The following is a 25,838-nucleotide window of genomic DNA, read 5'->3' as shown; positions in this document are numbered from 1 at the left end:
AAATTATATTTAAAGTAATCATTAGAATATGTAATTTTAATATTGAAATCTCTCGAAGCGATCGCCAATTTAATATCGGCTTGAAATATAGATGAAAATAATAATATTTCATTATATTATTATATTGTAGATGAATATATTAATATAGAGCCACTCCATAAAGCATATCTTAAAATGCTGTTTTTCAAGTTTTAAATCTGAAACAAAGGTTCTCCAACATATTGGACGCAATCTTTCAATTTAATGAAACTAAGCTTAATGAAACTAAAAAAAATTTATTAGAAGTTCAATTAAACTAAGTCTTGGAAGTTTAATGAAACTAATAGTAACAGTTTTTAATCTTTGTAATTATTATTCAATGCTAAAAATACTTAAGATAATTTATCATCTAATATTTTACTCGAAGCGAATATTCTGTATCATTTCATTCACTATTCTCAATAATCAATGACTATTGTATCGTCATCTCATCTATTAATGCTTTCCCCCGAATTGATTATGCTAATGTATTTGATTTACTTGGTATCAAGCATAGTAACTCAGAACGTGAGATGATTATTAATGATATTGGATTTAGCTTACACCTATACATTTATTTCTTTGCAAATCGATGCCAGACAGATATTTAAATAACCTAATAAAATAGCATATACGTTAATTAAACGGTTCGGGTAATTTCCAAGCACAGTGGAAAAACAAATCTATCCGTGCCTTTTTCGAACAATAAGTGAATCGATTACAGATAAATTCATTAGTTATTTTCATTTTAGCACGAAACTTTGAGTGTTCAAAAGAAAGCGACTATTTATATAATATTTTACTGGAAAGTTAAAGCTTTCAAAATAGTATTAAGAATCCTTTATAAACGCGGTATAAGGATTAATAAGATCAATAAAGTGGGTATAGTAATTGAAAACTTATTTTTAAGGCACTTAAATAAATTTTAAATAAAAAAATAGTAATCTGTGCAACTGCCTTTAACTTAATTATTTTGCGCTATCAAATAAGGAATTTCAATTATTTATTTTTTTACTCTTTTAATTACAATAAATTGATAATTAATGCACGTTCTTTACTCAAATCATTCTAAACATTTCCATACGTTTTCTTAAGTATATTAAAATCAACTTTCGTAATTAAGGAAACTAAACACAACTAATAGCATTAAACATATTGGCATAATTTTTGCTTCTCTGTATAAGGGAAAGTTGTTAATAGCTGAGCCACAGGTTTTTGTCACTCAGTTTTGGAGTCAAAATTTGCGATTTCAAAGTTTTTTTTTCCTCACTAGTATAATTATTATCTTCTTGACTACGCATTCCTTGGTACAAACGCTTATAACTATAAAAGATTAGTTAAATATTAGGACATTTCATTCTAAAAACTGCAATCTCCAATTGATTTCGACGAGTTGTTTTTTTTTAAAGTAAAAAGTTTAATATCTCAAACATAAGTTTCAGATTCATTTCAAAATGAATCATTAAAACTATTTTTGCATATTTATTATCTGGAATAAAAAATGATTCAATTGTCATACTTACTTTATTAGGAAATATGAGTAGGTTTGTTTTTAATTCGCTTCAGTCATGTTCTTATGTTTGATCTGCGAGAAATTTGTTTCACTAAGTATAAATAATTAAACTTTATCGATAAAAAAAGTATTTCTTTAATAATTTTCCAAGTAAATGCTTGTTTTCTTCAAAACTAATAAATTTAGATGTATTCAACTATTTTTTCATTTCAAAATTAAAATGATAGCGAAATTAATGTTGTTTAGTGTGACACAGAGTGTTCAATGAAATATTTTCTAAAAAAAGCATTTAGCATAATTCTAGAATACAAAACGAATCATTTTAAAATTTGGTTTTACACAATTCCAGAATCCAATTTCCTTAGAAATAAATCTTCACGTAAATCAAACGGAATAAAAAGAACTTTGGACGAAATTCCCACTAAAGAAGGGCCCTGAATTCATGAAAGTCAATAACTGCTTTACGAGTAAGAAAAGGAAAAAAAATCTATTTTCCTCCGCGGTAAATTAAATTTTAGAGAATTAAAGCAGAAACGCGAAACTTACATTACGAAAAACTTAAAACAATGTTTCATTTTTAATATTTTTTTCTTCATTTCTGCAGTATTTCAAGAAAAACATTGATTTATTTAATGAAGTTGTGGTTTAATGCATGCTTTTTCAGAAAAAGAAAAAAAACATGACTGGTTAGTTAGGAAAACATATACTTTCCATTAACACAAGACAGGATTAATAAAAAAAATATTTTTTAAGCAGAACCATTAGAAATATAAAGTTATTAAAAATGTGGAAAATAATGCATATTGTTCTCGCATGTAAACCAGTTTTAATTTCCTTTTTTTTCCAAACTTAAAAACTACAATTTTTTTCAGAAAACAACTTATCCAAATGGAAAACAAAAAGGAAATATTTTAAAAAGAAATCTGATGTATGCATTTAAAAATCTCATTGATTCGAGACAGTTAAAGTATTTATAAGAAACAGAAATAACAGGAACATTTAAATTATATGCCACTTTTATTTATCATTGAAATACTAATAGAAGCAGGTAAATTAAGCATAATTAAAAAAAGAAAACGGACTCCCGTTTTTGAGCGCTTGAACCATGTCTACTGTTGTTTCTATTTTGAATATTTTTGAAGTGAATGAAGCTTTTAATCAAGTAATAACTTACCGCTTCAGTTTCTTCGGATTTCTTATTTAATTTAAGACTAAAATATGTTAGCATTAACTTATCAAACCGGTTTGTGAAGCCATTCGAAATTAAATACAAAATCAATTCAGGGGGCTGGTGAACACGACAAGCATGGAAAAATCTTAACTATTTTATTTCTCAAGCATTTTTTTTTTAATTTTATGCATGTCAAAATTTTTAAAAAATAAAAATATCTATATTAAAGTCATTTTTATTACAGATAAATCATATTTATATCATTTTATCAATTTCATTATCAGTAAGTGATTCAATTTTTTAAAGATTTGATTCAACAAGTGATTCGAATCAGTTAGGGATTCGAACGTGTGATTCAAATCACCAAAGTGAACTGATTCTATTGATTCGAATCACGGGGAATTAGTTGCGTGATTGCTCAACTTAATCATAACTACCACGCTGGGATATCATATCTTGTCGAAAAGGTACTTACACAGTGAGTAAGCTATGGAAAAAGTTGACAAATACGTTTTAAAATTCGCTTTAGCTGGCAGGAGTGCTTTGATCGACTGTGCAAGACATATTGACAGGACATATTTATTATACATACATCACTTGTTGAGGCAATAAAGCTCACTTTTTCTATTCTTGATCACTTTACTTTTAGCAGTGTTTCCTAAAATTTCATATTATGTATAATTTATACTCATTTTATTATTGCATTAAGGAATTATACTATTTTTTATTAATTTAAATAAATATAAATATATTTACTTAAACATGCAAAGTAAGAGGAACTGAGACGTAATTTTCATTGAAATTCAAAATTATTTTTATAGCCTATCAAAAAAAAAAATAATAAAAGTTTGTACAAGAAAGGAAAATTGTTTTGATTTATGTGTATATGATATACATGTATATGATATATATGTATACAATACATAAGGTATACAATATATATGTATATGATATATTTATGTGCACTGACTTACATACCTAGGTTTACTTCATAACTTGAATTTTGAGAAATTACCAGAAATCAGAATTACATTGGTATATTAAATGCATTTTAATATATTCAAATGTTATCGAACATCTTCTATCCAAAAAAACCTTTTTGCGCCAGAAGAGGCATTTATCAACATCTACGAATGTTACTGGGGTATAATTGAATAATATTGTATTAGTTATACTGTCACTTTTTCAATTAAAAAATAACCAAACATTCTCAAAAAATGCTCAAAAATTAAACTAATATTTCAAACTCTCAAAAATGCCCTATATTATATAAAAATAAAATACTAGTAAAGGAGCAAAAAAGGCACAAAATACAAATGGCATCAGCAAACTCCAGGCCTTTCTGATGACTAATAACCAATAAGGCCTGGAATTTTTTATTCTAAGCATAGTAGCTTGCTTGCATACATATATAAAACGCAATCTAAGTGTAAATTCTCCTTGCTCTAATTAAAATTTTCCATTAGGCTTACTTACTAAACATTCCGAGCTGGAATTGGAAGAATGGAGATGACGTCATTTGCTTGGCAGAATTAAAGCTTGGATTCATAGCTCAAAGCTGTTTGGCTCCAGGATTCTCAACCATGGTCGCCAATCTTTTTGCAATGAGATCTTACAAAACGGTAAATATATTTAGATGATCTTCTTATTTTTCAAAGACTACAAATTACTAAACGATATCGATGAATGCTGTTCCCACGATTGACGTTGCCTGAGTTTAGAATTTGAGATGACATTTTATTTAATGCTATGTCACATAAAAAATTTAATTCTTGGGCGTGTACTCGTAACTGATAGACAATTACAAGTAATTAATATAGAGTAAATTCATTTGAAATAAATCTTAAATGCAATGTCTTATACTTGCTTTCCATATAATATCAACTTAAGTCATATAAATTACTTAATTAAACTTACGTAAAATAGTATCACAGACAGATTTCGAGAAAAAAAAGTTTCCTTTTGAATAGCTTTTGACGTCAAGATTGGATATTAGTGAATTACTACAATGACTCGTTATAAGGATTCATACAAGAGGCCTTAATCAACCTAAGAAATCTAAGATATCTTAATTTAACCTCATAAATTTAATGTCAACAATAAGCTATGAAATTAGAAGTAAAAACAAATTTTTTCGAATACACATGTCTTCTTTTTTCAATGAATTATGGTACCTTCATACAATTTTCCGTTAAATTTAAAAACTTAATAAATGATGGGTGAGTTCCTCGACACGCTCCAAATTTCTTCAACTTTTGAAATGTAAGCAATCGTTGGGTTGACAACTTTTCGAACGATACAGTTCTTAATTTCCAAGTAACGTCACAACTGTTTTTTCAGTTACTTTTATTCATGATATTATTACTTTCTTTTTTTGTTATTTATTCAATGTTATCACTATTTAAATAATTTTGTCAGAAATGAAACTGCACCGGAAAAAAATAATATCTTAATGAATATTAAATATCAATTCAGGATTTTAAAAAAAAAACTTAGGGAACATTGTTAGTAAATTTGGTTTGACCGTTGTACTTAAAATGCACTATCAGCTTCTCAATTTCTAAATGAACATGTCATATGAATTTTTATTTTGATGGAAAAATTACAATAAGTACAATAATTACAGTCGGAGCATCCTTGGAAAATATTATGTTTTGAAAATAAATATTCAACAGATATTGCTTTCAAAAACTTTTAATTCAAATCAAAATTGTTCGTTTATTGCAGAAAGAAACGAACGAATGTTTTCACTCTTAAGTTTAAGACCAGTTACACTTTTTCGTCTGTTTTTGAATGGTAGTGCCATAGCATTTTTAAACGAGCTCCAAAAACTCCAAGTCAAGCGACTCACCCAATGTATAGTAAGTGATTCCCACCAAATTAAAATTTTACCCATTAAGTTAACTATACAGAATGATATTATTTTTTAATTTCGCTCGTTCTTAAAATAAAAATAATAAAAATTTCACATATCTTTTAACAATGACTTTACGAAGCCTGACTATGACTATTACTATATCCTAAGTAAAACGTGCATTTCCAACGTAAAACGCCAATTAAAAAACATGCATTTTTTTTTTACTATCATACTGGCGCTCGCCTTTAATAAACTAATTTTAATGACCGCATAATATTCTTATCTTTTACTGATATTTCTTTTTCAGTTTTATTTTATTTCGCAATAGGGAGACTTTTTTTTAATATTTTGTAGTTAATATATGATATATGAACTATAATATAATGAGTAAATATATGAAACAATCTGTTGTTCTTCATACTGTAATTCTTAGATGTATCGAATAGAGTTTGTAATTTCAAGCATATCGTTGTAGTGGAATTCTGAAAAAACTATTGGAATTCTTTTCTTCGAACCAAACAAGAAATATATTATGTTATGAAGAAAAAAATGGCATATTTTATTGATTTTAAATAAATGGATTGGGTATATTTATGGTTCAAGCTCCCAAATGGGTGTAATTTCGTCTAATGCAAACAGCATTATGTACCATTAATAAGCTAATCATAAAGTGCTATAAACTATGTTTCATCTTATTTTATAGCAGGTGTTGAACGTCCGACCTAATTCTAAATTAATGATTATCAACTCCGTAGCCTTGTAATTTCGAACCCTAACATGAATACTAGGGAACTCCAGGATCAGGCATTGGGACAAACTAATCTTCGTGGTGAACTTTTTGGTGGAACTAATTCACATTTGCGTTACCTGGAGCGGAAAACAGCGAAAACCTCCCATGGTTAGACCGATGGCAAAAGGATTCTAACCCATGGTTCATCTACCACTGAAGATGTCTTATGTCAGCAGTGTGGTCAGTGCAAGCTGGGAGCAGAATTTGAATCAACCATCCTCTGCTGGCATTCGAACCTGGGTCTCCTTATTGAGAGGCGAACACAATATCCCTTATTCCACATCTGTTTTATAAACTATTTTTAGAACAAAACGAAAGAAAATAAATTGAAAATGTAACTGGGGTACCTAGAATTTGTAGCACAGGTATTCCGTTCCCTATATCGAAATTATCGTAAGAATTATGCTTAAAATTATCGTGAAGGCTATATCTCTGAAGGATTTACAAAAAAAATGAATTGAATAAATTGAATAGAATAAATGAATTGAATAAATTGAAATGAATTGAAGGAATAAATAAATTGAAAATAGCAAACAATTCTACATTCAACGAAAGCGTAAGCAATAAATAACTTAATTTCTACATCTCCAAAAATCTTGCAATCCTTTTGCCGCTAATATGATTAAACGGTCTATTTTTAAATATCCTGAGATTTATATTTTTTTCTTGCAATAAGAAAAAAATATATAAGATTTAAAATGAAGCGTTCATAAACCTGTCAGAATCGCTAATGAGTTATGACTTTCACCTTCTGAAATTTCTTTCTTTGATAAAAAAAAAAATCTCTCTATTGAATTCATCGCTTTCTTTTGTGTTCCGCCTGTCTTTCATATTCAGAAAGCTTTTCTTGCAAACTTTATTAAATATGGCGCAAGGCGTGAGAAGAAAAAAAAGTACAAAAATAGTTGAGCATTTTTCATATAAATATATATAGTATTTGCGCCATACAGTTTTCTAAAAATGAATTGCATAGCTCTTATAAAAGAGGGCATATTTTTCATATAAAAAACATGTCCTGTCTTGAATGTAAATAAGTAGGAAAAGATTTTATTCGATTTAAATAAAATGTGTTCACTACCTTCGATTTATTTTTGTATAACGTATTACTATTCATTTAAATGCCCATTTTAAAATGTTCTCAAAATATAACTTTAAAAAGATTTTGTACATTTTTTCTTATTTATTGCAACATTTTTGAATTCACATAAAAATTAGACAACAGAATCTAGTAAAATTCAGTTTAACAAAACAAGATATTTTGAAAAAGTTGACTCGACTATTTCTTTGCATTTTTTATGCATGCAACAAGTCCTATTTACTGAGTAAAATAACTTTTCAGGCTTTATATTGAATAAGAAATTCAGAAAAATGTATTTAAGGCAATTATATTTTTCAAGCTTCTCTTCACTGAATAAATTGATTTCTTATCTCTTGTATTTCTGTAAAATTTAAATAATGGCTAGAAAAAAGCAATTTAAATTTTTACTAACTAGTCAAAGTTGAAATTATTTCATTAACTATTCCCTATTCAAGAATCATGCTTTTGTAAATATTTGAATTTAACTTATTCAGATTTCATCTCATAAGAGGAGAAGAGATATTTCTTTCTTCTTTATTATAAATACCTGCACTTTTTTTATTATAGATTTTGTATCAAATTCAAATGCTTTGAAAACAAACCTTTTATTTCAATACAAAATATTTTTAACGCTACAATGACAATACTTTTTTTGTTACTTTTCATCACGTTAAAAATTCAAATAAAATATCCAAAGAAATTGAGTATTTGATCGGTGCAATTTAAGTAGAATGATCAAACCACATTCAGCAAAAATTTTCCATATAATTTTAAAAATAGTGAATTGCTTATTCCTTCTTAGTTATCTATCTCAATGCTCTTAAAGATTTTAATTTTTTGATCTAGTTTAATTTTCACATAGAAATATTTAAAGTATCGATAAAGATAAATATTTTTGAATAAATAGTAATAATGTCTAAGAATTGGATCAATTGAAGTTGAACCCTTTAATGACTAACTGCTGTTGAAGAAATTTGAAGCTGGCTCCATAAGCTCCGGATATTGGAACTGACACCCGGAGTAAAAATCAAAAAAAAAAATAATAAAATTAAAAAAAAAAAAAAAAAAACATATATTTTAGCATTTTAATCTACATTAATTACTTTCTTGCCAAATTTTGAACCTCTCCTGCTTCAAATTATTATTTATAAACCTTCGCGTTACAATATTATTGTTACAATATTATTTTTTTTTCATTTAGAACTAAAATGCACCTTAAAAAAGGCATAACTAAAGTAGCATACTTAATGCATAAGAACAATACAATACGTTTTGTGGAAATCATTAAAAATGATTAAATTATTTAAATATTTTTTATCTCAATCAGCAAATCTATTTGCACGAATCAGGTCTTTTTTGGAAAACTTAATGCGAGTTAGAAAAGAAAACTAGACTGGGTCACATTTATGCATTTCAATATTTTTTTTTCCTACGAGCCAAAAATAGTTCTAAAGAAATATTTTTAAAAGAAATTGTTCTTTGTAGAGTCCTGACACTCCTAAATGGCAAAATGACTACCTTTGTGGTACGGGAATGGAAATGTACACAGAAACTTTGTCAACTTCATTCGTAGGAATGAGCTTTCCTCAAGCTGCCGAGTAAGTGATATATTGATTTAAGAAGAAAAATTGCATTTTCTAATGTAATGTAATTCAAATGATTCCTAAAATCGTTGCCTCGATTTAAGAGTTTTTTTTTTTTTTTTTTTTTTTTTTTTTGCAATATTATACTTTTAAAAGATATTTACTTTCTTATAATTTAGACTAAAGAAAGGGAAAAAAATTCACAGAATAAATAAAAGCACAGAAAATAATTAATATTTTAATGCATACAATAAATTTTAAATAGAAATTAGAAAGAAGTTAGCTAGCAAAATTTTTTTTTAAAATTCTATTAAAGTTTTTAAAAAAATTCAATTAAATAAAACTAATGATACATTATAATTAACGAGTTTTTTAAATATGGAATTATGTATCAATAAGGTTAACGTAAAAAATTAATTATAATAATATCGCATCTCGTACTTGACATCTTTAAAATATTTATTTGAAAAAATTAAGAATTGCTCGAGGTAGTAAAATTATCACAAAAGTGCCATGTTCGATTCGTAAGCACAGATCTATTTAAAAATCACTAATGAATATCAAGTATATTTAGAAAGGCTGCTTGATCCTCAAAAAACAATGGAGCGTATCTCTCAAGGTATGAATTCCTAATTGAGTTTATTATAAATAAAATATTTTTTATTGATGTAAATATAATAAATCATTACAAAGCCAATGAATCAAATTTTATCAAAACACTAAGACACTTGTATTTCCTTCGCAGGTTATCTTTCATGAAGCTCAAATTACGACTATTAGACGAAATAATATGAAATACTTCTGTACATTCAAATATATATTTTTTTGAAAACATTTCTACTTTTCTGCGTCGACAGTATAACTAAACACTTGCATTTCTTTATTGCTATTTTCAGGTTATGCTTCGTGAAGTTGAAACTCCTTCTATTGGCAATTGAAATAACCCATGACGATGGTTCTGATTCAAAAATATCTATTAATCCTAAGAGCCAGACAAAATTGACACCCGATACTCAAGGTTTCTTTATTGCTCAATCAGCTGATGAAGTGAAAAGGTATGGTTCCTACAGAGATAAGACTTTTGCTTTCGAATCTACTTAAAAATGTAAGAGATGATAGATTGTATAGACTAATATTTTCGAAAAATTAACAGCAAATATTTGCTTAATGTAGTAAAGAGGTATTTAAGGAAGCCAACATTTTTCCAAAATTGCTTTTATTCATTGCTATTTACTACCCTCGCTGACTTTACGTTATTAGATTAAGCAAAACTCATTTTTAGAAGATCAACCCATCAAAATAAAGATAGACTATATTCGTTATTATTTAGCATGATGACATTGCGCGCGGCTGACACATAATAATCAAAATTTACCACAGCCAAGCTACTTTTTCTGATACTAATCAATTTACTAATCAATTAGTAAACCTCTGTCCACAGTACCAACAAACCGTATATTCCAGGTGTAAAAGGCGACCCATTGTGTAAGTCAACCCCGTATGCTGTTCACCTGATTTCAAAATTTTTAATTTCGTTTTTTTTTTTTTTTTTTTTTTTTTTTAAAGTCAAGTCAACAAAATTTTCTCAAGTTAAAAATATTTTACGTTCTCTTCTCTGGATATGATACATCTACCCTGGATTAGAGATGATATGAGGCACGCACTTAAATAAAGCTCAATATTTCATTCTGAAAGTTTTTTTTTAAAAAAACCCTTCATGTGTAAAGAAAATATGATATGAGAAAATGCAAAATTAACTGTATATAACGTACTAAAAATACATTTTAAAGGAGATAAATTGGTACAGAGTTATATCTATCCAATATTCATATCTATCCAATACTTATAATTCATGGATATTTCCCGATTAAAAGGATATCTGATTCTATTACCGGTACATAAGTTGACACCCTGGTTTTCGTAAAATTTTGGCGATTTGAAAATTCGACCTATACCCACGTATATACTGTAAGTACATTCGTTAATTATTTAAACAACACCCGCAGTGCCTATTATCAAAATTAACTTAGTCTAATTAGTATCAATAAGGGGGTAAGAGGATTTTTTATGGTCTCACCAAACCTCCATTAATTTTGCATAACTTTTTTCATTTCAATTACAGTTAATTTTAAATTACTAGGTGGCTTCGCCCCCTGCTCGCTGGTGCTCACCAACCCCCGGAACTGACTTCGCAGTTCATTTCGGATTGCTTCGCAATCCGATGCTCGCTTTGCTCGCTCATGGGATACGTTCTTAACATCTAGCTTTTGTATACTTTTTTGAACACTGAAATTCCGAAAACTTTTCACTGTAGGAAATTCCAAACCTGTGCATTTCAATATTAATTTGAAATTGCAAACAGTTCACATATTTTTTTTAATCACACTATTCTAAATTTCAGTTGTTGAGAAAAGCAACTGTTGTAAGTTTTGTTTTAAAGTCTTTCCCTCCAGAGGGCTAAAACCATGTGCTGTAAAACAATATGAAACAGTACTGATGTGTAAAGCATTGGCTTCGATAAAAATAATTTTGTGAGAATTCACCCGATTAGACATATGATTCTCACTACGTGCTCTTGCGCACCGAAGCCTATCAATTGGGTATACTTGAGCCTACGTCACAGGTTGTGTTATTCCTACTAAATTTAACCCATGAACGGCATTTTCTGCGAGCCTAACTTCAAGCCACAAATAAACAAATGAAGTGTTTGATCGTTTAAATAGCTGCTCGCCAGATTTTATTGCATTATAAAGAAAAGTAATTGATATTCCATTTTTGATTAATAATTGATTTATGTGGATAGTGGCATAGAATTTAGCATTGCGTCATGGTAAATGTTATTCCTACTAAGTGGAAGTAGTTGTGTTTTTTTTATATTATACCCAATTAAAACGTATTAGTGTTTTATATAATATAGATCAGCCATACGATGCTCACTACGTGCTCTTGCGCGCCGAAGCCTATCAATTAAAAATGAAAACTGTTGCCAGCGTGAGAAAAGAAATATCATCGGTTTTATTGATACATACGTACGTATTAGCGTTTTATATAATATAGATTTTTTATAAAAACACGTTTTTAAAGTGCAACTGTAAACAAAATAAAAACTTTGTTTCAGATTAACTCGGAGACGTTAACACTTACCATCCACGCTGATTCTTGACCTAACCTGATACAATGAATAAAAATAATTAACTATTAAATAACGTGGAATGTACTTCTTTTTTCATTAAATGGAGCTAAAAAAACATCTCCATAATATTTTTTTAATTTTTTTGAAAAAACAGAAAGCCTTTATAACAATACCTAATACTAAGCCTATAAGAAAATTTCATTCTCTCGAACGAACTAATTTAAATTTTTGAAACAAATTTTAGGATCGGACTCAAATTGCCCTTTGCACCTGCTTTCCAAATTTCAAAATTCTAGCTCAAACAATTAGTTAAAAGCGAGGCGCACTTTATTATTATAGATATACTACACGGAGAAAATAATTCTGGTAAAATTACCGTACTCTGCTGTAATGATATTTCTTTTGAAACAAACCATAATTCTGGTAAATGAAACCGAAATAAATAGTACATAAATACTTCATTTTATAATTTTTTCAGTTCATATGGTAACAGTTTATTAGAAATTCTGATTTTCAAAATTATAGTTCTTATTACCACACATTTATTAAAAGATACAAAACTGAAAACAAATTTAAAGGAATAAATGGTTTTTAATGCCATTCTCTAAACTATCATGATAAAATAACCAAATTTAACCTCGTTTACCGAATATATTTTAGTGTTAATTTTGCCAAAATGGTTACCATAGCCCTTCGATAAAAATTACCGAGATTTTTAGTGTTCCCATAGAGTCAGAAACATGATAAATTTTACCGTATTATGGTAGTTTTGACCATACTTTTTTCTTGGTGAAGGGAGTTCCCTTATTCGCTGCTGTGCAACAATCCTGATAATTACTACGCAATAATTGTTATTTCTTGTCAGAACACTCTTTATCTTAGCATGAATCAGCTTTTTCTACGAACGTTGAAATAATTCACTTAAAATATATTCAAATAATCCTGTTTGCTTACGTTTGTGCCCCTACTTCTTGCGTCTAACTTTTCCTTAAATTTAATTTTTATTTTGAGTCAAATTTAATTAGTAAATAGCATAAAGTATATCGTATGGTTCTATTTTCCTTATTATTCTACTAAAATCTATTAGTTCGTGTGAGGGAAGGCTTTGCTTCTCCGTCATTAGCCGTATAGTTGTATAGTGCAGTACATGAATGTTCATTTAGGCCATTAATGAAAGAATTGAACAGTTGAGTTTCTAGGAAATAATGTACAAATCGTTGAATGTAAATTTAAATTTTATTAGGCATAATTTGATTCAGACAGTGGCCACATCTTCATCCTAAATAAGAAATCCCTTAAAGGGATGAAATTAGAAAAATACTCTCTATTGAGAGATCATAAAGCCAGAACAACATTTCTGACGGTTAGAAAATTGAGACTGGGAGGCCCCAAAGGGCTCCCAGCCTCCACAAATTTGAAATTGAAAGTGAATATATTTATTCTCAACGGACAGAGAAAGTATGGGCAGGAGATCCAAGATTTGGCGATTTATCATAATATATCATAGCCAAAAACAAAGCCAACTAGCATAACCACATGGGTTAAAAAGAACACCTTGGCGATCACGAGTCGCCAACAAATTTATGTGAATTATTATAACCATGCAACCGAAACATTTAGCCGTTGGAAAATTAGAATAAAAAGTTATAAATAGATTTTTGTTTTCGATTAGAGGCGACAGTGAATTAATATGTCTGCATAATAATGAAATAAAAAGAAAGTATCCGTTACATTGATCTGGAAGAGAAGAAATAAATATTTTATGTTCGTTTAAAAAGATTAAGTTTTTGATTTATTTTAAAAATAATTCTATTAATAAAAATAAGCTTAAGTAATGAAGGATATTTTAAAAAGATAGGAAATACATATGTAATGCCAAATTGTGGCATCACAGTTCGCATAAATAATTTTTCTTAGCAATATTTTTTTGAAATAGCGCTTAAAATGTTATATCGCTTAAAATGTTATAACAAATTTAGTGAGTTCGCAGGCGTAATTTATTATTTTAACTTACCAAACTGGCTGATATGATAAAATCAATTTGTGCATGAAGCTGATCGTTAAGTTCTAAATCCTCTATGGTTTTTTATAACAACATATTAATGCAATTTGCATCAAAAAATAATAAATGTAAAATGATTAATAAATTTAGGCAGAGATTCAAATAAGTTTATCGTTAAATGTAGCGTAATAAGGTAATATCATAAAATTGAATTATATTAAAGAAATAACTCTTTTAATTTTAAAATCTTAATGTGAAAAACAATCAAAAACGTAATAATAGCAGAGTAAAATAAATATTACGGGTAAATACCTTGGAGTTTAGAATACAAAAATATTTTACAGGGAAACAAAGTCTTTAATACTTTTCTAATTTTATGCTAATAAAAACTGAAAAAATATAGAAATCAGTGTGATAAAATAGATTCTACCATGTGATTTTTTTTGCCCAGTTAAAATGTACTGACAACAATGGAGAGCTGTGACGTCATCATTAGATTTTTATATATAGTAAGATATAAATGCAAACTCCTTTTGAGTACTCATTCATAATTAACGTAAAAATTTAGTTAATTAAAGTATTGTGATTTAATTTACATCTTGCTGTTAAATTTGTTATTGATAAAAGATTCTTTTTTTAATCCTTTCAACTGAATTTTTAGGGTTTGGTATTATTGCAAAAACTGTCATGAGGACGTCAGAGACGAAAAACAGATCAAAAAGTGCAAGTGCAAATATCGTAAGTACACGAATATTTTTTTTATTTCTTATTTTTTATGCTATTATTTCAAACATAAAAATGAAGTATAAGTAGAATATAATTCTTTTGAGCAAAAAAAAAACCTAGTATTTTAGAAAAAAAAAACTGTTTTATTTATGGGAATAGAATTTTAAATAAAATGTTAACTGAACATTAATTTCCTTTGTTAATTCAGTCACTAATGAATTACAGCTGAACAAAATACTACTGGAGCTTTATATTTATCGCACTATATGCGATAAAAAATTATTTGAATATAATTGTTTGTGCGCATTTAATATGTAGTGTACATGTGCAATATACAAAACTCGGAAGTTTAAAATTATTCAAAGGAAGATTTTTGTAAGTAATTATACTTTAAAAATAATCACGAAATTTAATGCTTCAATGTATTCATTAAAGCAAATTTAGTTATTATTATCTTTAATATATATATATATATATATATATATATATATATATATATATATATATATATATATATATATATATATATATATATATATATATATATATATATATATATATATATATATATATATATATACGCATTGTGGGGGTGCATTAGGCAAAAGCTGAGAATTCGTTTATCTTCTTGGGGATTTACTAAGCAGACAATCCGTTTAAATTTAAATTTATCTGAAGCTACATTATTTCTCTTATTTTCATTGTTAATGAGTGACATTTATATGTGGTATGCATGAAGCACTAATATAGAATATTGGGCTTACCTAACGGCCGGGGTGTCATTTGCCGCAGCAGCTGTTCAAATCACGAATGAGAATACGCATGTTTAATGACCTTCATGCTCTTTACAAGCACTATAACTTTCATTCCGAAGCAAGCCTTCACATTTTCCAACACCGATATCTGAGTGCTCATTATTTGGTAAAAAAATGCGCACACAGTAATTAATGATCCGTGTAATAATAAATTGTGTAAAGCAAAAACATTACACTTTTCAGCAGTTTAAAGGTGGGATAAAATGTCGTTAGTTCAGATGGAATAATTTAAAGTAACAGTTATTTGAAAATATTCGTTTTATTTTATTTCATTTAGAGAACACTCTCAACATACCTTGTAATATCTTTCTTAGATCCATATCCAAATATGGATCGAGCATTTTCTTTAGAGTTCTTTTCCAAATTTGATGAATCATAAAAAGTTAAATTAAATTCATTTAGTTTATTTTCTTGATAAATTATTGATAATTAGAATTGAAATCAAAATTATTCATTTTTCTAACCTATTAAAACTTGAGAAACCCTCTTAAAACATCATGTAATAACATAGCTTTTAAATTCTCATCAAAAAGTAATTCAGAATGGGTTCATACATAAACTTTTAAAGCTAAGTAGCATTTTATTGAAATTTAATGTTTCATAATCAACTCAGAGTTGAATTAAAGTAACCCGTTTTGTTTATCGAAAGAAATAAAAACGCAATTTTTATTAGTTTCACTACTAATAAAGAATAAAGCAATAGTTTCGTTATAATTCGAAGCATAAAGCAGTAGTTTTAATTTCTGCTGAGTTTACCAGATTTTCACTTAACAGTGCAATTGAATTTGAAGAACTCAATATTTTAAAAAAAGAAAGTTTTATTTTCATAAACTAGTGCAATTTTATAAAGAGTTTATTTTAAATTTCTCTAAGAAAATTCCGATTTCAAAAAAATTTTCTAAAATAATTTTTTCTTATCATTTCCCACGCTAATTTTAAATTCTTAGATTGAAAGAGATTTAGTATATACGATTTGGAAATTTTAAATGCTTCAGAAGACGTTATTTCAAAAAATTAGCTATAAATAAAAATTTTATGACGTATTTTTAATGTTTTTATAGATATACTTTCAATATTGAAATCGCCTTTTTGCTCAATAATAAAACCTAATCCTCTACTCTCTAGTAATATTATAGCACTTTGATTATCACGTTGTTAAAAAGCAGGACAAAGATAAAACTAATTAGAATGAGTGGTTAAACTTTATTAATTAACGGCAAAAATTCCAACCTGCAATTTAAAACTTTTTCTTTGCACGCAATTTCAATTTTGTATAAATTTTTATCAATGCATAACAAAGACAATGTTAAGCTCTCATCTTTGGTATAAAAAAAAACTAATAGAGGTTAAAATTTAATTTTTATTATGAAAGAAGAACTACCAATTTCAGTTCAGAAATATTTTAACGAGACTATAAATAATTTTTTATAACTTTAACACCTTAATGAGTATAACTGTCAAATATTTGTTCTGATTTAACATAAAACTCAATAGAATGTAATTGGCACAAGTAACTCTACTCTTGTTACATTGTAAATCTCATTGAAATTAGCTCTCTTAAGACTGTTGTAATGAATGAAAATTGACCATCATTACAGTTAAAAGTGTTTGGCTTACGTGACTAAATAATTTAATTCTAACTGCACCATTTAAGTAAAGGGCACATCATGATGTCGTGGCGTCGTGAATACTATAAAATGAATGTACCAACAATTAGTTGAGTGAGTTTTGGATTTAACAATTACCAGCCTCACTGCTATGTTATCAAAGTCACAAATGAAAACTATAATAAATTCATTTGCATTTATGGTGCGGTAAAGCTGTTATCACTAAATCACCAAACATAGGAAAGTTTTGCATTTATATCTGTTTGTTTTAATAAAAAACAAGCGTTAAAAGTAGCCTTCAAAATTTGTTCAAGTTATTACTGTAGAACTATCAAGTACTATGAGATTGAAACGTCACAAATAGCTGAAGAGTTCCACAAGTAAAATATTTAAATAATCGTTTGCTCAAAATATCTCGTTCTTTTTCTTATTTTTAACAATTAATTGACTTGCAAACTATCAATAACTCTAAAATATTTAAATTTTTAAAAAAATGGAAGATTAAAAATGAAATTCAGAAGACAATTATGCGAATAAAATAGTTAAATAATCGTTTTCTCTTAAAAAATCCACTATTTTTCTCGGTTTCAAAATTTGCTTAAACTACAAACTATTACTAAAGTTTACATTTGTCTATCACGCTAAAACTAAAATGCTTTTTTTTTCAAAAACAGAAGCTCAAACTTGAAAATAGGAATCTGATTCTACTCAACAAAAAGAATTAAGTTACCGTTTACTTTAAAATTGAATTCTTCTTCCCACTTTCAAAATTTATTAGACTTTAAAATTCATATTAAATTTTTTTTCAAAAAAGGAATAAAATTAAAAATAAGAAAACTATTCTACAAATTAAACCTTTAAATAATCGTTTCCTTTTAGGAAAATCGCGTTCTTTTTCTCATTTTAAGGTATTAGTTTTTAATAAATTTAAAAATATCAGCACACTTTCTGAATTACCATGTTAAAGTTCTTCACACGCAGATATCGGTGTTGTTGTAAACTTGTATGTTTTTTGGTGGCGTTGGCTTCTTGTGTCGTTTCTCTATCTCCTCTGCCTAGCAGCACGCATTATCGCTTATTCAAATCTGGACTCAAGTCGAAAGTAACTTATTCATTTTCTTTTTGAAGCAGCAAGCAAGTTTAAAAGAAACGTCTGGGCCTCACTGTTCTTAAGGAAATCAAGTATGTCCAGTGATTCTACTTCTATGTTGTTTATAAAAGGTTGTTTATAGGTTTAATAAAAAGTTTATTTATCTTAAGTTTGGACCAAGTTCTATGTCAAATATTCGGAATGGTTTTATTATTATATGCATATTTGAATATTTAATATTGTTATTGTTTGATTTTGATATAAACTTTCAAAATTGCTTTCTTATAGAATTTTTAATATTAAAATCACTTCCAATAAAAATTAATTATTCATTTTATTTTAGCTCTTATATATTCATCTATTTGATTACTACCAATACAAGTGATAGTTAATCTAAAAGCAAATTAAAAAGTTAGGAACAGCATTAAAACAAATTAAAAAATTATAAAGCGTACGTACTCTTTTTTAGAAAAAAAAAGCAGTTAGATCACAGTACTATATGATAATGACGTTTCTGGCAGCAACAACAAAAAAAGAAAAAAGAAAGAGAAATATAAACAAAACCAAGATGTATAGTAATCATTTGGTCATTTTTCAGTGCAACGGCTTACCGAAAATTCTGCCTTTCAGAATTATAGTTCTTATTCCCACACATTTTGTAAAAAATGCAAAATGGAAAAATAAATCATTTTTATAACATGTTCTAAGGTATCATGATAAAATTAGCAAATTTTACCTCATTTTACAAACTTTATCACAAATTATAACGCCTTTTTTTATTGTTAATCTTACAAAAATCCTTAACGAATTGCTTTGGTAAAAATTACTGTGATTAGTGTTCCCAAAAACCCAGAAATTCGGCAAATTTATAGGTGAAAATCAACGATCTCTAACCACTTTTATTCATTTGTAAGCGTGATGATGAGCACAGTGGAGGTCGGAACTTATTAATAATCAAAATAAAAATTTTGATAATTAATTATAATAATAGCGGACGAGTTTTATTTGAGATAAAAATTTTAAAAATTAAATAGCTATGTGTACAGGATTCCTCAATTGGAAGCGAAAATGCTAATAACTACTGGTATTCTAGAAAAACGTTATTTCTTCGCGTAACCGTGCACATTAATTAAAATTTTTATTCCATAGCCATTTTCATCTATAATAGTTAGATTTATTATCAGTGACAATGATTATTAGTTCAAATGTTGTTTAATCGATATTAATTTTATTCAATTTTTTTTATTAGTTTACTTTTTTCAACAAGAAAGAAAAACAAATATCGAGTTGACAAAAAAATATTGAGTTGAAATAAAGTTTACTACTTGCTACGTTATGACAAAAAAAGATATATATGAAAAGAAAAAAAAGAAAAGCATCTTGACATTTCTTCCTTTTAAATTTTAATATCACTTTCCTTTCAAACGTGCTTCCCCTGCTTCTAAGTCTAAGTTTGATGTTTTAAACTATCATGGCAGAAAGAAAATGCTTTTAAAGTGCATGAGGATGCAAATAATGCTTATTTATTCTTACAAAATGATAAGCACGCACATCATTACTTAATCTATTTTAGACTCTTTTCAAACATAAAAAAAAATAAAGAGATGCTTTTAAATTGCAATAATTTTTCACAAGAGCATGATAATTTAAAAGCATCAAGATGATACATATATTTACATTCTTGCTAAAAAAAACTTTAAAGTATCTTAACAAAAAAATTTTACGCATACTGCTTTAAAATAGAAAATATTATAACTATTATTCTGACAATCACGCGATAATAATCAGTACAAAATAGTCTTTCAAACTAAATTTAATTAAAAAGATTAACTTATTATTTGCGATTACATTTTTCGTTAGCAATACTTCTAATAAAATTTAAAAGATAAATATTAAAAATCCCTAAATGCGTTACTTATAGAGATTAAATCCTAATTATAGAGATTTAATCCTTAAAAATCCTTTTATGCGTTACTTATAGAGATTAAATTTTTAAATTTCTGAAAATATTAGACGATAAATCTTTCCGTATTCAGTTATTCACAGTAATATTTATTTAATTATACTTTTTTAACCCTGGCAAGTATAAATCTATCACACGAGTTGCACAATAATCGCCAATTAATCTGAACAAAAAATCAAACAAAAAATAGAAAGCTTTACTCTTTGTCCAACAACTCAATACTAAAGCTATATACTTTTTATAAATTTCCTGTCCATCTAACACTTGTAGAATGTCGCAAATGCCTCAAATTATTAAAATTTAAGTAAAATCCAATTAAAAGATTTTTCAAAACTGGGAAAAAATTCAAATAAATATCTAATTGATATATTGAGTGCTACTCTATTAAGGCTGCAGCTTCAGCATTTATCTTCTCGTTTTATGGTTAGCTAACTATGTGTTTTTTATGCAAAAACCATATATATTTGAAATAAATATTGCACTCAAGCAGTAATATAAGAATAGCTAAACCATAATGCAACCGTAGCTTTAGATGTTGCAGTCAGAATATGTTAAATGAGGTTTCGAAAAAAAAATCTATTTTACTGATTTAAAAACAAGATATGGTTGTTTGAAAGTACAAAATATTACTGTATTTGACCAAGTCTTTAAATTATTTTCTGAAAAACAATATTTGTGAGACATCATCTAGTCTAAAATAATCTATTCAATAATGTTGACTTTCGAAAATTAATCAATTCAATATTGCTGCGTTACGAAGCTAATCACTTCAGTGGTGTTTACATTCAAAAGCTAATCAATTTAACAATGCTAAGGACAATTTAACCAATAATGCCGATGCTCTAAGACAAATGAACTAAATAATTTTTACATTTTTAAGGCTAATTGCATCAATAACACTGATTTTTTAAATAAATAAAATCAACTCAACATGCTCCTTCGCTAAGTTATAGAAAAAAAAAGGATGTAAAAGTAATATGGAATATCTGTATTACTCCATATAGAGTGTTTTATCTTACAAAGAAGATGTAATATTCAAAAAAAACTAAATCATGTACTTATCTAAATAATAAAAACTAAATTACGTTTTGTAACTTTTCTGAAATCAAATCTACATTAAACTAAAATACAGAAAATCATGAAAAAAATTAAAGCTTTAAATAATTTTTAAGTATGAAAATTTGCTATTTACGTATCCATCCGCCAAATACTCTGAATTTACAAAAAGCAGAATGTGCCTAATTTGCAACATCGCATAATTCAACAAGTTCACTAATTTCGAGAGAATTAAATATTTTATTACAAAATAACTATAATATACTATAATATAGTCACTCTCATTAAACAGGACTCACTGGGTTATATTTTAAAACTGTGGTTCTTTAGAATACTCATACGGAAAATAAATAATCTCTATTTCAACAAATTTATAACAATAAAACATTCTTTTACGAATGTACTATAATTACTTTTCTTAAACAGAAAACATTGAATTAATATTTTAAAATAGTTCTTTTATAGGTTAGTTATGCGGAAAGTAAATAATCTCTCTTTCAACAAGTTTTATCAAATTTTGGGGCAGTAAAACTATCTCTAGGTTATTTATGTGGAAAATGAATAATCTCTCTTTCAACAAGTTTGTAAATTTTGGGGCAATAAAACATTCTCTTACAAAAGTACAATAATTACTTTTCTTAAGCAGAAGACATTGAATTGACATTTTGAAACAGTTCTTTTATAGGTTATTTATTCGGAAAATAAACAATCTCTCTTTCAACAAGTTTGTAAATTTTGGGGCAATAAAATATTTTCTTTCAAAAGTACTATAATTACTCTTCCTAAATAGAAAAAAATGAATTGACATTTTAAAACAGTTATTTTATAGGTTATTTACGCGGAAAATAAATAATCTCTCTTTCAACAAGTTTGTAAATTTTTGGGCAATAAAACATTCTCTTACAAAAGTACTATAATTATTTTTCTTAAACAGAAGACTTCGAATTAACATTTTAAAACAGTTCTTTTATAGGTTATTCATGCGGAAAATAAATAATTTTAATTTATTTCAGCCCCAGCTATTGCCGTTGTGCCGTCTCGTAACGGAGAAAGAAAGAGAAGTGATGGAAAGGCCAACTCCTTAACCTCTATTTCATCACCAGGCCACAGAAAAAGGCACAGCAGGTAAATACCAGGTTTTAATTCTATTTTATTATTGCATATTGTAACATTTATGCTAAAACTCTTATTAAATTTAGCGTAAAAAATCCGTTGACTTTATTTTCCATGCGAAATTCCCTTGATCAGTTAAATATCTGAAACAAAAATTATTTTCAAATTAATTTCAGAACACCACAGTTGACCTGGATGAAAAAAAAAATGAATTTTTAAAATTCATTATGAAAATCTTAACGAAAATTTAATGAAGATCGTAAAATGATGAATCTCGAGTTGTAAAATCCTGATATTTTTGATTTTCTTTTCAATTTCGATTTTGAAATCATAACATTGAAATTATAAAATAGTGAAAATTTTCATCTTTCTATAATTATTATTAAAATTTTCGTAATTACCATTCCAAATCATATCATGCAATAAATATTTTTTGAAATCTATCATACAATAAAACTATCATACATGAAATATGTTTTTGCAAAAAAAAATCAGATACGTACTTGCGTACAAAACCTTGGTAACAGCATAAGGCAAATAAAGTATAATAAATAAAAAGATAAATAAATAAAAATTCTGCAACGGTTGAAGCAAAATAAAATAAAAAATTAATATAAATTATTTTTTTTTCGTTATTTTTGCAATTTATTTTAAACGTTTATATCCTACTTTACCAGTAAATGAAAATCATTGCTTCGCAGATTCTTCTTTCTTTAAAAGAAACCCGACTTTAATTAAAACTCGACGCTACCATAATTTCTAACATTTATTTTAAAGTTTTTGTTTAATTTCTACGATTTCTAATTACGTTGCATCTAAGAGTTACGAAACTAAAAATAATTTTATAAAATCTGTTCACAAAGTATTTCGAATGCTTAAATTTAACAAAAAAAATTGCTTCTTAAGCCAAAGCAATTCATTAGCACGAAACTTTATGCATCAACTTACGTAAAAATAAAAAAATAAAACACATTTATTTAGGTTTAAAAAATACTTAAAGATGGCAATTTAGTGTGAAAATAAACGCTAACTTGGTAATCAAAAATAAGTTATTTGAACTTGATATGAAAAAAGAAGGATGTAACTTAGGTGTAAAAAAATAATAAAATGAAATCCCGTACCAGCTTTTTTTAACAATTACAGAGATATTCAAGTTGAGGCAACATGAAATAAAATTATTCTGCTTAATTTAAAATTCGTCATTCGGCAACCGGATTTTTAATTTTAAAAACATACCTTATTCCAATTTTGAAATATTTAAAATTTAATTTCTGTCCACGTTAGACTTATTCTTACAAGTTAGCAAGTATTGGCACTATTTTTTGAAGAAATGTTTCGAGCAGTGACATCCAAGCAATCCATCACTTTAACTATTCCATCAACCCAGGGCATTTGCTTTTTTTCCAGCTTGATGGATTACTCCTAACCTCAAATTCCTTCTAAATCTTTCTTTGTCATTTGCAAACAACATTCATCTCAAATAATCCGAAAAAATTTAGTTCCGGAAATTAAACGATTCGAAAATGTAATTACACCATAATGTATGTTCTACAGTAAACACTATTAGACCTTCTGCTTTCGACAGTGTAACTAAGTAGTCTTTCATATGTTGAAACAAATAAAACTTGCTCTTTCTCTTTAAACAATGCTCCGTAATTAAAGCGAAAATGGCAGAATTCTAAGAATAAAAGAGCACAGCGAAATGGAAACTTTAATGCAAAAATTTTTGTTGATGTTTCAAAGAAAAATATTAACTTAAAGACAGCATTATTTAATCGTTGAGGTAAGTAATTTTTTGACGCAGTGAATAAGTTTAACGAGTGTGCTTTGAGCAAGAACAGGAGTATAACTAAGACTTTATTAGATAACTTTCTATCGAAAATATTTAAACTTAAACTCTATTTGTTTACAGGAGTTGGACGAAGTTAGGGAAACATTTCTATACTAACTCTAAGAGAACAATATTTCTTTTAGCAGCGAAAGTTTACATGATATAACTGTTGCCATAAAGTGAAAGATTATGCTTAAAGCTTTCAGAAATAATGTCTTCTTTACCACCGCAAAATTTGCTTCGACCAAAATTGCGTAGATATTTAAAGGCTTCTTCCCTTTTTTAATTACACAATAATTAAAAACAACATTCTAATAAAACTATCGGAATCCTATTGATTTAATAGGAGTGTGATAGTTTTATTAAAGTTCAAAATGACTGCTATAAAAAATAGAAGAAATGTCAACTTACTCTCTTTTTCTGTCGATCCGAATTTTACTTAAAAATTTTTAAAATGTTCTATTGAGAAAAATGTTACAATCTTAAAAGAATAATCTTTCAAATTGTGCCCACAGATTTGCCATGTAATTTTATCCAAAACATTTGTAGCTAAACGAAACACATCTTATAAAAAGTTAGTATAAAAGTGTTTCAATATTTTTTTTCTAATCCGTGTAGTAAGTTAATTGAAATATCTTTCAATAAATAATAAATAAATTGCTTACTTTACTTTTTTTAAAAACTATTAAAACTTGCTTTAAAATTACTCTTAAAATTAAATTGATTAATTAAAATGTTTGAAAACAACTTTATTTCTGAAAACAATTAATAGTGAATTTTTTTTATTAAATTTTCAAGTACGCGACTGTGCTCTTAATTACGGAACTACAATAGACGATTACGCATAAAAGATTTCGATTTTGTAAGCGCATTTCAAATTTTTAGCAAGCACAGTTTCAATGCATTTTTGTAAGCAAACAACTTACCTAATTTTAATAATAAACCTTTTTTACGGAAAAGGAAAATAAATTTTGTTCTAATTATTCAATAATTACTGTCAAGATTGCATAGAAAAAGAATTATTGTTCTAACTATTCTATGCTTACTGTTTAACATTACCTAATAAAAGAACGTCTGATTATTCTGTAATTATTGTTCATTATTATATCCGGTGATTTCAAAAGTTCAAGGCCTAGCTGAATTTCAATAAAAAAAAAGTTTTAGTACGTGCATATTGAAACTGTAGGGAAATATAATACAAGGGAAGAAATAACTGTGAGTAACTTACTTAATATTTGAAGCAAAACATTTACATTTTGTATTTTCTTGTATTCTGTTGAGAAAAAAAATTTATTCAGTGATAAAATCTGATTTTCTGTAAATCATTCTGTAAAACAATTAATTCTGGCAAATAACTAGAATTGTTCTTAATTTTTCTTTAAGGAAAAAACATGCAATTTATACTAAAATTGACTTCAAAATGTATATTAATTTTAGAAACAAAACTGTTTTCCATGAAAAAGTGTTACAGTTAATTTCGCTTTAAATCAAT

At 27.1% G+C, this 25,838-nt stretch overlaps 1 protein-coding gene across 3 annotated transcripts in view; it reads left to right on the top strand.

The window, feature by feature from the left end:
• The window catches only part of LOC107437872 (calcium-activated potassium channel slowpoke-like), a 222,539-nt gene that overhangs the window by 166,776 nt on the left and 29,925 nt on the right, over positions 1-25,838 (top strand). For 2 of the 3 annotated variants that reach the window (XM_071180105.2, XM_071180104.2), the window contains exons 12-16: positions 4,169-4,324; positions 8,913-9,025; positions 9,907-10,065; positions 14,807-14,883; positions 22,416-22,527. In XM_071180105.2, coding sequence (XP_071036206.2) covers positions 4,169-4,324; positions 8,913-9,025; positions 9,907-10,065; positions 14,807-14,883; positions 22,416-22,527 — 617 coding nt within the window. Of the gene's footprint in view, positions 1-4,168; positions 4,325-8,912; positions 9,026-9,906; positions 10,066-14,806; positions 14,884-18,421; positions 18,476-22,415; positions 22,528-25,838 lie in introns of all 3 variants that reach the window. The other variant, XM_087160373.1, reaches the window with a different exon arrangement.

This window comes from Parasteatoda tepidariorum, chromosome 1 (assembly GCF_982258835.1).
Source record: "Parasteatoda tepidariorum strain Cologne lab strain chromosome 1, Ptep-v5.0, whole genome shotgun sequence".
NCBI lineage: Eukaryota > Metazoa > Arthropoda > Arachnida > Araneae > Theridiidae > Parasteatoda > Parasteatoda tepidariorum.
Note: the sequence above shows the minus strand (reverse complement) of the source record. Positions and strands in the feature narration are given on the sequence as shown.